Genomic DNA, 16650 nt, shown 5'->3' on the forward strand with positions numbered 1-16650 from the left:
GTGACTGAGTAACACTTTCCAGCTTGTGCTGGTGTCTCTCTCGGCCTCATATGGGTATTAAACCCCTAAATGGCATCATATTCTCAAGTGGGACCAACATTATAGAAGGAAAGGCACAGGAACACACACACACACACACAAACTCAAGCACACAATACACAGAGTCCTGAAGCAGAGAGAAGGCTTAGGTAAGCTAAGCAGGCTACAGTAGCTACGACACAAAGGTTTAACTGTTAGACTAAATAAAATCATTGTACAGTAGTTGGTACACAACAATGTCTAGATTTGAAGGTCCCACTAAGAATCGTACACAGAACTCTGCTTAGATAATAAAAATACAAGCATGCACTCTGCTATTATCTGTCAAGGTAACTCAACCAGGAGTCAAGCTCGTGACTGCTGAGGCTCGTGAGCCAAATTCAGCCTTGGAAAGATTTTTTTTTTTTTCAAAATGGCAAACACCAGATCAGTGTGCAACCAGCATCAGAGTTCAACTGTGCAACTTATGGTTTGAGAAAGATTTTCCAGCATGTGCACAGTCTAGTTTTGTCTATTTATATTGTGCAGGCATCTCCACAGTTTTCTTGTAATAATTCCTTTGTTATTTTTGGCTCTGTGCAGCAAGCAGGTCATCTAAGCTAACGTCTAGACTGCCGATATCCACCAAAAGCCTGTCAGAGCTCACCCTCTCACTGTAGAAAATATTTCATGTACAGCAGGTTGTGGTAAAAACACAACAATGTGCCCCACATCTCTGTGTATATGATATGTACAGAACATGAAAGTACAGAGTACAGCGCGCATGGTGTTGGAAGGCTCAAACCAACAGAAATGTGCAATTTTGTGTTTCCCAAATCAGGGAAAATTATATATACTGACATTGTCATTTTAATTCAGCAATACTAGTCTTCATCTAATGTTTTTTTTTTTTTTTTTTTTTAACATATGTTGCAAGTTGAAAATAAAAACACATATTTGCATTTTTACAGGCACATACATACCACAAAAATAGACTATGTGGAAACTAGATATACTAGGCACAAGGTATGTACAGTCTGTGTGCATGGGGCACATTGTAAAAACAATAACCAAACAAAATATACTGATAAATCAAAGACACTTTTACAAACAAAAAGAATACCCTGATTTGCTAACATATCAACACCAAGGCATTCAGTACCCTTAATATCTGGTACAGCAAGAATGAGAGGTTTGAAACTCAGATACTCTCAATAATTGTCAGTCAGTGTCAAACATGTGTGAGGGATTTCAATCCCACTTCACAGCAAGGTCCAAAAGAAGAACCATTAAACAATTGCACTTTGAACCCCCAGCCATCAGGAAAATACGGCGCTACAGCATGCGCACAACAAGTTGATGGTGGCTTGGAGCCAACTGACTGAACAGACTTGTGACACAGACACGAACCAGATAACTGACAGAAGTGTGTGCTTTGGCCAGGGCTGTATCAGCCTCATGGCTGAAGGTTCAAACAGAGTGGTACTGATCAAAGTGTCTGGGATGCCATCCTTTGAGTGGGAGTGAATTACACACTACAGTATCTTATTGGATGGATGCAATGAAACAGACACAGTGCCTGATATTGCCTGAAACATTAGCTCTTTTAACTCTCCTTCCATCTTGCTCTCACTGACTGTGGTATCATTCAAATAATATCAGCACAGTCCTGATAGCAGCTTAATAGGGCAAACTCTGGTATTAGCACAAAGGAGTAGGGAAGAGGACCAATTGATTGCACTGGAACAGTATCGAAGCACACAACAGTTATTGACTCAAATGGACCCGGTTCATTCACAATCGTATTGGCCTTTTGGCATGTACCTTTCCCATAGGAAAAAAAGCAATAGAAAGTTCCTGTGTTGCCAATGAATCAGGTCGCAGAATTGTGACCCACGTATGAAAAATAATGAGGTTTAGTGCTTGTTATTGATCAAACAGAAAGTGAGAATGCGTCTGCTCTACAGTAACAATGAGCCAGGGTTTACAAGTCATATGAATGAAGCCCTTGGATAAAAATAATCCATAATAATTTAAACAACTCTCAGGAAAAGATGAGAACAAAATGGCAGAATCAAGCGAGATATACTAATATCAATCTAAGGATTATGACTCCACGAGTTCCTCCTTGTTTTTCTAAGCCAATCAAAATTCAAGGGGAATCTTTCAGCACGATTAAATCAACAGGTTGATTATAGGAGAATAGACAAGCCTACGTAAATCAATGGAAAGCCATGTTGCAGCAATCAATACATCTCTCTGGAAAGGTAGCAAACCTGAGTGAAATGTCCATTGCATCGATTTTACAGTTTGGCTCTGGATCGATGCTCAGAGCTGAAAAAGTTGGACGCAGTGTTTGTTTAACACATTGAATCAGCTGCCTATTTTCTATCCCAATTGGATTCACTTTTTGGCCTTACAGTTTAACCAGGTAATGGGTCCAGGAGAAGTGCTGCAACCATTTTAGAAAAGTAGAGCATTGATTTTCATTTTGATTACAAGGTCATAGTGCAACACAAGGTGCTTAACTGGATGTCCTCAATGCTTGCTTTGGATAGAGGAAGTGGTAACATCTCGCTTCAACCCACTTTAATAAATTAATAAGAAAAAAAGTGTATCCTCTCATGTTAGGTCTGGAGGGTGGGGTGGAGGGTGGGTGGGGGTAGCATACATAGGATAAATTACAGCAACGTTCAACCCAGAGAAGCATCATCAAACCTAAAAAGATCGCACAGACACTCAGCAACACATACAGCAATGCCCACAACCCCCTTGCATCATAAAAGCCTCTTTAAATCTCTGTCCCTTTATTTACATGGCAGTTTGTATCTGATTAGCTCTCCTCCTTCTCGTATGGCATACATTCAGCAAGAGAAGGCTTTTAGGTTCAACAGGATCAGGATATTCAGAATAAATATAACGAAAGCCTCAACTCAATCTTAAATTTGAATACTAGGATTATTGTGGATCAAAATGTTGAGACATTCATAGTAGTTTTGGGTAGTTTTGGGGCATTTAGAGACTTTGATGTGGGGCAAAGATATTTTACAAGTGAAGCCTTATTGCTCCATTCATTTTACAATTTAACACTTTCAATTGGGCTTTGATAAAGTGACAGTTTTTGAGGGTTTGACTTGCTGAACTCAAAGTGTGGATTCCTTGCGTGACTCTTAAACAGTTTGCCCCTTTTGTTTTTTGTTTTGTTTTGTTTTTTTGTTTTTTTTTCTTCACGAAAATGACACTGCACATCCTCTTATTCCCTCAAACATTTTTGGTTAAGGTAACAACATGGTCACTGGATTACAATACCTCAAGTGAAGCCACAATAGCTGCTGGATTCTTTAAGATTTCACATTAAAAAGAAAAAGAAAAAAAAAGAAAGAAGTTCACTTTCCTGTACAGCATATGTATAGATAATTGTATTCATATATATTCATATATAGGCGGGGTAGAGTATTGCAGAATTATATTGCATGTGTTAATTAATAAACCTAGACAAAAACAAGCAAGTATACAGTATGGGTTGTTCACAAATGTTTCCTTTCAATAAAGCTCAGATTATTTAGCCACTTTTGCCTTCAGGGTTACAATCAGTATGCTGACCAAACAGCTGACCACTGCCCAGATGTTTCATGAAAACGGGTCAGTGCCACCGTCAGCAAGTCAAACCAATCGCGCTTGAGCCGTGTACAGAGTGTGTGAGTCCGTTCTCTGAAAATATAACCAAAACATACCAACAAACTCACGCACACAAACTTACACCCACGTATATACATACACACAAACCAAATATATGGCTTCTAACGTTGAATCAAGGCAGTTAAATAAATGGCATTTTCTTCTATGTTTCTTTTTTAGTTGATACAGACACAACCAGACTTTGTGTTCGAGCTCAACTTTGGTTTGGGTAGATACAATGAATATAATATCCTTCCATACTTTTTTCATCAAATATTTACACATCGATGTAAGATCGACCAGCGGTCTAAAACACTAATTTCACTACTATTTTAAACAATATGAAGAGCAATGTGTTCTTTTGCTACGACAGCGTATACGGAAAAATTACACTCAAAACACTTTTTAAACGCTTAAAATGTCATTGTCATTTGACCTCAAGTCCCTGATTTTCATTTTTAAGTCCAGCTCCTGCTAGATTGCATTGCATGGATTCTACACAGTATGCAAATGTTACATTAATAGTACTTTTCTTCATATCTTTACATTAAAGACAGCGATATACAGTAGGTGTTTGGAAGCAGTGTGTAAGGGGTGATACTAAGACTAAAGGTGCTGGCACAGTAGATTAGACCAGTTCCACCTTATAGTTATACTAGTTTAATTGTATAGACTCCTCCTAGCCAAAATGTCTCAAGACTTTGAGTTGCTCTTCTCCTTCTGCTGACACCAGCATACAGTGCATCCACGTCGATTGACTGGTGGCACGGGCAGCCGATTGGTCATTTAGCAGGCTGACAGATCAGCTGGACTGACCTAAAACAAACATATTCTCCTACAAAAAAGGCCTCTTTCCTGAACTCTACCAGGGTCACAAGTTGGAAGACAGCCGGGATCTGGCAGAGTCTAGCTCTGGAAGGCTGACAATTGAATCTTTCTTGGGAACTCCAGAGTCTGGAGGTCCTGATCCAGCAGCTGCTGCTACTGCCCCTGCTGCAGCAGGTCCACTGGGAGGAGGTGTGGATGCAAAGGCCACCCTCTGTTGCGCACCCGCTGATCTCCCCACCCCTGAGGGCCCGGGCAGGCTGGGGTGAGGGGGCTGAGCAGGGCCGATGGAGGTGTTGGAGGTGCGCGTGGAGGGCGGAGGGCTGGGGGCTGCAGAGGCAGCTTGTGGTGTTCCCTCCTGGGGGAGTGAAAGCTGGGAGGCAGACAGGGCACGGGTATCCTGGCTCAAGCTGCCTGCATGAAGGGAGTGGGTGCTCTTGTGTGAGGCAGGCCTCTGCTGGGTCTGTGTTGGGCTGGGTGCATGGTGCTGTACTAGGGACAACTGGGATCCAGAGGGTCCTGCGCTTGCCATATACTGGAAAGTCCGTCCCGAAGCTGCGAGCGGGCTTTGGACAGGTGGGCTGGAGATTGCAGATCCAAACATCCCTCCAAGTGTCTGAGGGGGTTGAGACTGAAGAGGAGACATGGAGACTGGGCTGGACAGGTTCTGCATCACCTGAAATCTTCGCACCATACGGGGAGACTGCAGAGTCCCTGGACCGACCAAAGGACTCGCCATCTGGGGACAAAAGCTCATAGCCACAGCCTGCTGGAGGGTGGCGATAGCAGAGCCTGTCTGCGACTGGCCAGGAGGAGCAAAGATACCACCGATGGACGGGGTCATAGACATGGCCCGTGGCCGCTGCAGGTCCACCAGCTTCACCATTTCACGGTCATACTTGACAATCTCCTGGATCATCTCGTTCTCCTGGTTGTTGAAGACACCAGAGTTGAGATCATGCTGAACCTTGTGCATTAAGATGGAGTTCTTTTTACCTGCAGAAGGAAAAAAACATGGCTTGATTTTAAAAGACGAGGTACAAGTAGAAAAAAGAAAGGACAGCACAGAGAGGACAAATAGAGAACAAAGCATAAAAATGTGTAAACACGAGCATTTAGAAATGGAGAACAATATGAGTTAGATATAGCATGTGATGTCCTTCACACCAGGTACATCCTCTGGTCGAACAAGCCCTGAGGAAAATGGACGTGTCACCCTGTTCTCTCATCTACTGTTACGGTGTTCCGTGTCATTCTGTGGGAACAGCACAGCTCTGCATTGCAACATGAATATTGTGGAATCATTTCCTGAGCACAATAATTTTTTTGTTTTCTGTATAGGAGCATTCAGAGACTAATAATGGCTATACGGATGCTATTTAGTGTGTAAAGCGCTCTAGTGTGTAAAATGTTCGTAATATGTATTTCTAGATTTATTTAATTCGGATATTTGCCATCATTTTCATCTGATGTTTTGTCTCTTTTATCCGTTTTGCTGTTTTTTATCCGTGAATCAACTTTCTGATCAACGTGAACTGAATGAGTCTTCCGAAATTAGATTGGCTGTGAATCTATAGTTTGCTTATTTTTGCTGTTGTTCTTTACCTATGCGGTCTAGACGGTCAATAGCAACAGTCTCAAAGGCTCGTCTCATCATGGGATACTCTTCCAGCACCTCATTGAAGTGGTCAACCGAGAGAGAGTAGAGTCGACAATAAGTTTCTGCTCGGACACTGGCTGTTCGTCGACCCCTCGTCAATAGACAGATCTCTGAAACAAGGGAAGAGAAAGTGCAACGGCTTGAAAAAAGAAGGTAAAAATACCACTATAATGCATCAAAACAAAGCCACCAAGTGTATCCTACCTCCAAAATATGAGCCATCAGAGAGTTTCATTGCAAGGGTGCCCTTAGTGATGACGCTGCAGACTCCATGCTGGATGAAGTACATTTTCTTCCCAATGGTGCCCTCCCTTATAATGTAGTCATGTGGCTGGAATACTTCGAAACGCAGCTTGGTCAGCATGGCGGTCACAAAGTTTGGCTCTGCGTTGGCAAACAGTGGCATGGAAGCCACCAGCTTGCGACAGTTGAAGTTAACAATTTCCTAAAAATGGAAACAAAGTTTGATGCAAACAAATAAAGAGAAGTTAGTGTCATATATGGAACTGAAGCACTACACTGAGGCTGAGTGTGGGAAACACTCAGTGAAACTAGGATCACAATAAAAGTACTACTTCTATTTCACGGTAACAGACAAATTTGAAATATATGTGGAAATTGGCACGTATGTTTGTTTGTCCTACCTCTCTTAGAGGCTCGCTGAGTTCTCCCAGGATGCTCTCCTCATCAAACATCTTGCCCTGATATCTGTGCTCATAATAGTCATGGATTTTCTGTCGGAAGTCAGCAGGAAGCTTGTGGAAGGACATATACTGCTCCACTTGTTTGTACTAAGAGGGAACACATCAGACAGAGATAATGTTCTGTTAATGCAAGGTGTATTATTTATTTTTTTTAAATCATATGAGAAAAAAATCCACTTTTTATTCATCCACAGTCAGCATTTCTACTATTGCATTATAATCGCCTTAACAGAGATGAAGGCTTTTCTTTTTCCTCTGGAACAAAATGTATCTGTATTGTCCTTATGAAAGGATACGTCCAGTTATATGCTTTATACTTCTTATTTCTCGTCAGCAAATCAAATGAAAAGACCACAACCAACAACAAATTAATGCTATTACAAGGTATTGCCTGTGTAACCAAAGTCTCATATACTTTAGCTTCTATGCCCCTGTTATTGTCCAAAAACTATTATAAACACATCACTGAGCCACACTGTTGCACTCTGTGACAGATATCTCTATTATGATGAACACGGGCACTGTAGTTTATTTTGAGTATATACAACATACACAGTCCTGCAGCTGCACCAAATCTGCAGCTGAAAATCGTACCAACAAAAGCAATATTTACTCCTGTTTTAGTAATATTTGCTCAAAACTACAGAGCCCAGCTGTTATTATTTAACCAAGTGAAAGTATATACAGTATTTGTTGATGTATATTTTCAGGAGGCATTGAGCTGGGGGTGAGTGCCACAGGCAGCTTAGGCAGACAATAATACAAGACAGACTAAGGTGTTGTTTGTTTTGGTCTTTTCATGGGATTTGCCAACAGTAAATAACTTATATTGTTAGCCTTAATCCTTAAAATAAACAAACAAGTAAGCAAATAGAATACAAGAACAATGTGAGCAAAAGACAAAGTCTCCTACTAACCTTGAAAAATACAACAATTAGTTACACAAGTTTCAAAGTACAAGGGATCAGATCGTGTGTGTCCATATCTTCACACATTTACAGACACACACACACACAGTATATGTGTCTATATATATATACACTGTCACCCATAAAGTTGGAATAAAATATTTTTTACTTCTTCTCATGAAATGATTTTGACAATGTGATATAAAGTGTATATATTCTCAAAATTATGACGAATCAATCAATGATGAATCTCATTGTACCTGGTCAAAGGTGATTACTGATGTGTATAAATAAAAAAATAAAATGAGGAATGTGTCTGAAAACAAAATTATTCCAACTTTATGGGCGACCGTGTATATACATATATAATACCTACTCAGCAACATTGTCACACATTTTTTTAATATACTTGTTTATGAAATAAAATAATTTCACTGAAAACATGGTGAGCAGATCATTTTACAGAAAAGTAATATACAGTACCAGTCAAAGGTTTGGATACACTTTCACATTGAAGTTAATGGGAAGGTTTCCGTACTCTGTAATGTATGTTTCTGAGGATGAAACAACAGTATTGTATCTGTATTTCCTCCAGTGTGTCAACAAACACAATACAAACAACCACATAAACAGTGCGAGCACATGCCCTTCAGCTGTCAACTGAAATGAACATACTGGTCCCTTTGATCAATGCTCTGTAGAAGTTGATCAATGCCAAATCAATAGAAAGTGAAGGGTCCAACACGGCAACAACACAAACAATCAGCTTCTATTGTTGAGATATGCTAATCTCAATCCATCCAAAGTGACCACTGAAAAATCAAAGGCTACGTGGCCAGGCTGCAGACAGAGGAAAGATAGATGTGGCAGTAAACAGAACCAATGGTAAACTGTTGAGAGAGAAAGATTTCTCCTTGTACTTTGCTGTCAGACTGTGTGCACTTCAACACAGCTCAGATGGAGAGCTTCATAAGACTGCAGCTCTACCCTGCACCCATAAAGCTGTCCGAAACCCAATTTTGAGAGGACTATATGACAGCTCAACCAGTTGGCACATACTGTGTACTCACAAATTTCAGGGGCTGTAGAAGTCATCCTCCATACCCTTTTATATCCCGTCGATTCTAAAACTACTGTCTGTTGAATTAACACTGCAAAAACTGTCAGCTGGCATCAAGTGACGTGCCCTGACAGTGGCTGACAATGACTTCAGCAGGTTTGCTACATAGTAGCAACACTGCCGCACTACTGCAAGGTCCCAGATTCATGTCTGCGACAGATAATATTGTGTCAGCATCTGCGTGTCCTGTACAAAACAATGAAGTCCACCTGTTCGCACTTTGTTCCTTGTGCTCTCTATCATCAAGAGCATCAGATATACTCCAAGACTGGAAATGGTTTACTATCTGAGATGAACAGACTGTCTCTCTGTTTAAAAAAGAGAGGAACATTTGGCACACAGTGATTTCAGGCTAACTGAATACTAAAAGTGTACACAGGAAGGATGCTGGCTTTATGACAACAGAGCAGTAACTCATGTTGAAATGAAAACCATCCTGGTGACCCAATGACATTGTAATTCCAGATAATAAAATTAACTGAATCTGAATAACTAAACTTAACAGACCCCATGCTGTAATTGCTATTTCACATAATTTGGGTCACATAAGTAAGAAAATTGTTGAGACTACAGCATTGATTTCCAGTATTTGCAGCGCCGTCAGGGAGTATTAGAACACTTTTTTATTGTGTTGTCTGTGAACTGAAATAATAGATTTGGGGTTCAAGCGCTGACTCTCAGATTCAATTTGAGGGTGATTATATTCACATCAGCTGAACTGTAGAAATTAAAGCTCTCTCTATAAACAGCTCCCCTATTTCAGAAGACAGAAACTAAGCAATATAAACAACATAAACTTACATATTTCATATTTCATTGCAAATCCAGTGCAGTGAATAACTGACTGGACTCTATGACCCATAAACATCAACATACTGCTTGGTATCTTCTGTTGTGATGCTCTGCCAGGTTTGTTCCTAAACCATTTTCAGTTCTTGCTTATTTCAGCTGTTTTCTGCCTGGAGTCTGGTCTTTAGCAAATGAAACACGTACTACATTGGAGTGAGGTAAGGTGGCTAATTTACAAGTCAAGAACACTCTGTTTGACCACCTGGCTGTACACTAAGGGAATATTATTGTGCTGCATTGTACTAAAATTGGGGAATTATATAAAAAGTGCTACAGGTCCAACACCATTCACTCAATATGGATGGGAACACACTTTTAATCTAGTAACACCCACCCCAATTTTGGAGATTTGGGTATTTTTGATAATCAGACTAACAATTAATTTAATAATACGTTTTCAAAGATGTAACACTTTGTTGAACAGATTTAAAGTAAAAGAGACACCATATTTTTAAGGTTTCAGTTTTGTCCTAATATTTGCCCAAATTTGTCCTGGTATCACTTTTTACAATGAGTCTAGCCTGCACAAGAAACATCACTGGGTCAACATTTTACTCAGTTTAGGTCAGTATAGCACCAATACGAGAATGGATTAACTTTGCCCAGAAGCAATCTGTTATTTTGACCTAGTGTTACACACAACAAGCTCAGCTAAAAACTCACAAATGTATTGTTTATTGTACTAAATGATGTACATATTGTGACAGAGAAGGTGTTGGCCCAAGCTTAAGACCTATTAGGGACCGAGCCGAAAGGCAAGAGGGCGAGGACTCCAGAGGAGTCCTGCCCTTGCCTGGAGGCAAGGACCCTATTGAATTTGTATCGTTTTTTATTATTCTACCGCCTCTTTGCGCCTCAATTTGACCCCCTAAACCTGCTCCAAAACTCACCAAATTCGGAACGTACATCAGGTCTGGCGAAAAATTCGATAAAATGGAAAAATAAACAACGTCGAACTCTCTAGCGCCACCTAGAAACACTAAAACGGCCACTACACCTGATAGGAATGTTGTAGAAAGATCACACCAAAACTCAATTGTTTGTCTTATCAAGACCTACAAATCACACGCTGACACCCCTGACCTAAATCCAACAGGAAGTGAACAATTTGCTGTTACATGTGGGATTTTTGATGATTCTTGGCCTGCTACAAACGCTATCTTGTCCGAGGGCGTTCATCGTGGCGGCTTCAAACTTAAATAGCTGACTAAGCACACCCTGCTGCACAAACTATCTGAACAACTTTTTCATTACTCGTCCGGTTTGGATTTTAGAAGCCCTCAAAGGTCAAGTGCCCAAAAACCCTCGCCAAAACGCTCCCATAGACAATGAATGAGAGGAGAGTCTAATGCCACTTTGACCCTAAATTTGACCATCTAAACATGCTCCAGGACAGACCAAATTCAACACACACATCAGGTCTGGCCATAAATTTGATAAAATGGAAAAAATAACCCAAAATTGGCTCTCTAGCGCCACCTAGAAACAGTAAAACGGCCACTACGCCTGATAGGAATGTCGTAGAAAGATCAAACCAAAACTCAATTGTTTGTCTTATCAAGACCTTCAAATCACACGCTGACACCACTGACCTAAATCCTACAGGAAGTGCACAGTTTGCTTTTAAATGTATGATTTAATGATGTGTGTGTCACCCACACATACAATTATTGTATACAGAGAACCAAAATGACTGTTTCAAGTTTTAAATAGATTTCTTAGACCTTGTTGTAGATACAAATAATGATTAATTTCTTATTGTTGGTGATTTTAACTTACATATAGACAACATAAATGACACAAGAGCCATTGATTTTATTACTCTATTATAGAAGATCTTTGTTTCACACAACATCTCTTTGGTAGTTACTAAGGGGCAAATTGTTGAAATGTTATTAATTCAATATGTTGCTTTATCTGATCATTATTGCAATGAATTCAGTGTGTCAGTGGCCATTCTTCAGGTTAATGCTGAAATCACTGCAAAGAAAAGACCTGAAATGGCTGAGAGCTTCATTATGCACATGAATATGTTTCCCTTCCAAACTCTCCCTTCATCTGTAAATTCCTTAGTAAATAAGTCAAATACAAAAGTCCAGACAACTATTGATCTTGTTGCACCATTAAAACTAAAAGCTGAGACTGTCAACAAACCTTAAAGAAATTGTCGAGCTAAGCCCAGATGGAGGAAAAGTAAACTTCATATCCACTATATTATTCTACTCACCTTGCAGAATGTAATAAAGTGCTGAGAAATGCCAGAGAGACTCACTTCCCTGAACTCATAAATAAGACCCAAAACAATCATAGGGTCCTTTTTACAACCATTTGACAACCTGATAAATCCCACTTATATGTGCTCCAGTGATTGTTTTCTCAAATACTAAGAGTGAACATTTTTCAGAAATAAGATAACAACAATTAGAGTGAAGATTAATCACACAAGGTTGGATAATGTCTGCCCGTCAGAGGAATTAAGTATTGTAAACCACTCTTTGTTCAAAGTATAAAAATTTTTTTTTAAAAGATTCCTCAGTTCTTAGTAGCTGCCAACCCATACTAAACCTCCTTCCAAATATTTTTTTGCAAAAGTTGCTCTTGAATACTTAAATACATTCATTAAATCCAACATCTTTGAGACTTTTCAGTCAGGTTTCAGAGCCCACCACCAGCCCAGAGACTGCACTGGTTAAAGTGGTGAACGATATAAGAATTAACACCAATTCAAATAACGTCTCATTCCTGGTTCTCCTAGATCTTAGTGCAGCCTTTGAAACTGTCAACCATGAAATCCTACTGCACCGACTTGAAAACGGGGTTGGTCTCTAAGTTGGTTTAGATCATATTTGACTGGCTAGGCTTTTTGTTTCAATGAGTGATTACTCCTCATAGAAACAAACACAACCCATGGGTACTGCAAGGTTCTATTTTAGGTCCAGTCCTTTTTAGCCTCGATGTCATCAGAAAGCATAAATTTGAGTTTCATAGCTATGCAAATTACAACCAACTATACATATACATTTCTGTTTCCCCAGATGGTTTTAGCTCCACTTATAGGTTAGTGGAATTTATATATGACAAAAGCCCAGAGAGAGCAACTGTCAGTGCCCCGTCAGTCATTAGACCTTAGACCTTCATACCAAGGACCAGGTAAAATTTTAAAAACATTGTCAAGGTTAGAACATTTCTCTCTCAGACTGACACAGAAAAACTAACGCATGCTTTTATAACATCTAGGCTTGACTATTACAATGCTCTCTTGTTTGGTCTACCAAAAAAAGCTGGCTTCCTACAACTTGGCCAACAGAATGCAGCAGCCCAAATACTGACGACAACCAGGCAGAGAGCACATATAACACATATTTTAAGGTCATTGCATTGGTTGCCTATCAGTTTTAGAATTGTTTTTAAGATTTTCTCACTAGTTTTTGAATCTGGTACCAGTTTATCTCTCAGACATGCTTTTTAGATATGTACCTATCAGATGGCTCAGATCTTGTGCAGCTGGCCTCCTCGTCATCTCAAGGTTTCCAACAAAAACACATCGGGAGACAGCTTTTGGTCACTGTGGCCCTAGTCTCTGGAACTATTTACCTGAGGACCTGAGGGACTTCACCTCTGTGGACAAACCTTAGACATATCTTTTTTAACCTGGCTTTTACTGAAGATGCGTTGTCATTTGTTGTTTTGTTCTTCTACTGTTGCTTCATTCTTTTATTTGTTGCTTTGCTATTTTGTGTCTTTGCTCACTTGTTTATTTCTCTTTTGTGTCATGATGTCCATCAGTTATATTTGGCACATTGGGCTAAAGCCACTTTATTAAATGTGCTTTATAAATATTGGTTGGTTAGTTGGTTGATTGATTGATACAGCAGTTATTAGTGTCCCTCCCTGATTAGCTAAGGCCTTAACGGGCACTGAATACATGGTGGCGCTGAAATGAACTTACTGTAACACGCTATTTTATTTGTCCACACGGATACACTCCAGGATTTTTGAACGTGTTGACCTTTTGAACACATAAATTTACTACATTGAGTAGATTATAACAAGCTTCAGTTTGGGTTAATAACCCAACAGTAAATTAAAAAATACACTAAACTGGGTCACAACAACCTCTTGTCATGAGTGGCTTTCTGTGTAACATTAACCCAGTGTTGCATTGGTGTTCTATTGACCCAAACTAGGTACAATTTGAACCCACTGCTTTTTAGTGTGCATTTAAAGTTTTCATAGTTTTCATCATAGCAGTGTATAATGGTTACATACAGAGTGCTTGAATCTCACAGGAGGCACAACAGATGCTAAAAGATAATCCCTGTTCTATTTAAAATTCAAGAACAATTTAATTGCATAATTTCTGCACTGTATGTAGGTTTAACATTACACCACATACTGTTATTGCAGAATAGGGATAGGGATGTTGGTATATCATGATTACACACTGCACTGAAGTAATAGGCATTAAAAGTATTGTCACTATGCCCAGAGCAATGCATGTTCCTGATTGATAACCACACTTTTTTCTTCTTCCATAAACATAAACATAAATAACCAAAACATGCAATATTTGAATTATTCAACATAAGAAAAAGTCTCCTGGGTGGGGGTGGTTGCACTGCTCTGATGGAGTTACACAACACAAAGTCTCACCTGCATGAGTGACTCTGCTTCCTGACATCTGCAGATGGAGCGTGGCCTGAGGAGCTGACCCTGTGTCACAACTCTTTATCTGACGCGTCAAAGCTAACACTGCAGCTGGTGTGCCTTTCATAGGATGGAAGTGCTGATTGTGAACAAAGTGTAGGTGTGAGGCAGTCTGGTAGCGAGGTGAAACCTAACACTCCCCCCGCTGAGATGCAGCAACTGAGCAGCTGTGGTTAGACATAAAGCTCATGCTGGTGGATAGTGACTCGGCTATGTCTGAATGAATGAGGCAGCAAAAGCATATCTGATTGGACCTAGATGGTGGTATTTAATGACTTGACTTTGAGAGCCACTTCACAATGCGCCGTATTGATTGTCACCAGGCCAACCTGACAAACTCTCCAGTGTCACCGCGGAGAGGGACCAAGCATTTGGCCAGTGCGTCACAGCACCCAGAGGAGACTGACAAACACCCAAATGAGAGTGAAAATGACATCCATTTCCTGTGTCACTTTGGTGACAGTGTATGTGGCAGAGAAACGTTCCACTGACATTTTGTCATCGAAACTGCTGTTTTTGGAAGTCATTTCATTTTGTGATTTGTCATTCAGAAGGAAATTTATTTGAGAGTTGAGAGTTTTATCTTTGACTTTGATTACTTTTTCCTACTTTTAAGCCCATTAACTGGTGACCCAATATGACCGTTCGCTTTTATCATTCCCTTCTCCCTTCCTTTCCTTTTTGCTCCTTTTCTTTCCTTTCTTTTCCTTTCCTTTCCTTTTCATTTCCTTATCCTTTCCTTTCCTCCCCTTTTATTACTTTTCCTCTCATTTGTTCTCTTCTCCTCTCTCTTCTCCTCTCCTCTCTCCTCTCTTCTCCTCTCCTCTCCTCTCCTCTCCTCTCCTCTCCTCTCCTGTCCTCTCCTCTCCTCTCCTTTCCTCTCCTCTCCTCTCCTCTCCCCTCCTCTCCTCTCCTCTCCTCTCCTCTCCTCTCCTCTCCTCTCCTCTCCCCTCTCATCTCCTCTCCTCTCCTCTCCTCTCCTCTCCTCTCCTCTCCTCTCCTCTCCTCTCCTCTCCTGTCCTCTCCTCTCCTCTCCTCTCCCCTCCTCTCCTCTCCTCTCCCCTCTCCTCTCCTCTCCTCTCCTCTCCTCTCCTCTCCTGTCCTGTCCTGTCCTCTCCTCTCCTCTCCTCTCCTCTCCTCTCCTCTCCTCTCCTCTCCTCTCTTCTCCTCTCCTCTCCTCTCCTGTCCTGTCCTGTCCTCTCCTCTCCTCTCCTCTCCTCTCCTCTCCTCTCCTCTCCTCTCCTCTCCTCTCCTCCTACTCATTCATCCCACAACCTCTCTCCATTGGAAATTCTAATTCGGGTTCATCCCAAACGGCCATGTGGATGTATAATTCATTCACTTCTTTCCCTGCTAAATCGCCTCATTATATTATGAAGCACATTCACCGAAGAGAAGAAAATCAGATAGCAGTAAGTCAGAGCTTGTCTTGTCTGTCTTCAATTCAGAGATGTGTACAGAGGGAGGAACAACACTGTGGGGTCTCACATAGTACAAAGTCTTATTAAATGAAATGAGGCTTCTAAGGAAACACTGAAAATCCTTTAATTCAAAGGGAGTGACAACCAAAGGAGACCTTCTTGATAAGGGTTTGTACATCAGAAACTTTCTACCATTGTGAAAATCATTTGGCACAACTAAAAAGACACTGTTTTTGTTGTAGACATTGGTGTCACTTTGGCCACTATCTTTGCAAAGTCGTAGCAAAGTCCAGTAGTTATGGATAATTGAAGCAATCAGAGACAAGCTGCCTGGCTAAGAATATACAGATGTTTTTGGCAGCCGCTTTAATGTGAAGAGGAGGAGGACAAGGGAGAACATAGAAAACAATCTTATATCCTGTCCAGTGCCACATCATGCCTAAGAACCCAGACTGCTGTCTGCTCTCTGTCTCGCTTATTGAGATTAGTCTCTCCCACTTCAAGCGAGGAGAGCTGACTCAATGTAAAACCCCCCTGTGAAGCCATTAAGAGCTGATTATTAATGCAAGAGGTGTATCTGTGAAGAGTTACAGTATGTGACCAGTCAGCTTTCTGTTGAATGTCTTAGAGGCATAATCCGTGATAAATTAAAGGGAGCCCGTTTAATAGTAGACACATCTTTTAAGATATGAACTAAAACTAAACAATGGCTCAATATACCATATGTTTGCAGTATTTGTATTTTCTGAGAGTAAAACAG

The 16650-nt window shown here is 40.5% G+C and overlaps 1 protein-coding gene across 1 annotated transcript in view; it reads right to left on the reverse strand.

Annotated features, from left to right (window-relative positions):
• Positions 1-4567: 4567 nt before the first annotated feature.
• The window catches only part of LOC133990296 (potassium/sodium hyperpolarization-activated cyclic nucleotide-gated channel 2-like), a 32092-nt gene continuing 20009 nt past the window's right edge, over positions 4568-16650 (reverse strand). Inside the window, exons 5-8 of the mRNA XM_062428566.1 lie at positions 6826-6972; positions 6386-6626; positions 6127-6291; positions 4568-5517 (exon numbers count right to left, since the gene is read on the reverse strand). Coding sequence (XP_062284550.1) covers positions 4568-5517; positions 6127-6291; positions 6386-6626; positions 6826-6972 — 1503 coding nt within the window. The remainder of the gene's footprint in view (positions 5518-6126; positions 6292-6385; positions 6627-6825; positions 6973-16650) is intronic.

Source organism: Scomber scombrus, chromosome 11 (genome assembly GCF_963691925.1).
Source record: "Scomber scombrus chromosome 11, fScoSco1.1, whole genome shotgun sequence".
In the NCBI taxonomy this organism is placed as follows: Eukaryota; Metazoa; Chordata; class Actinopteri; order Scombriformes; family Scombridae; genus Scomber; species Scomber scombrus.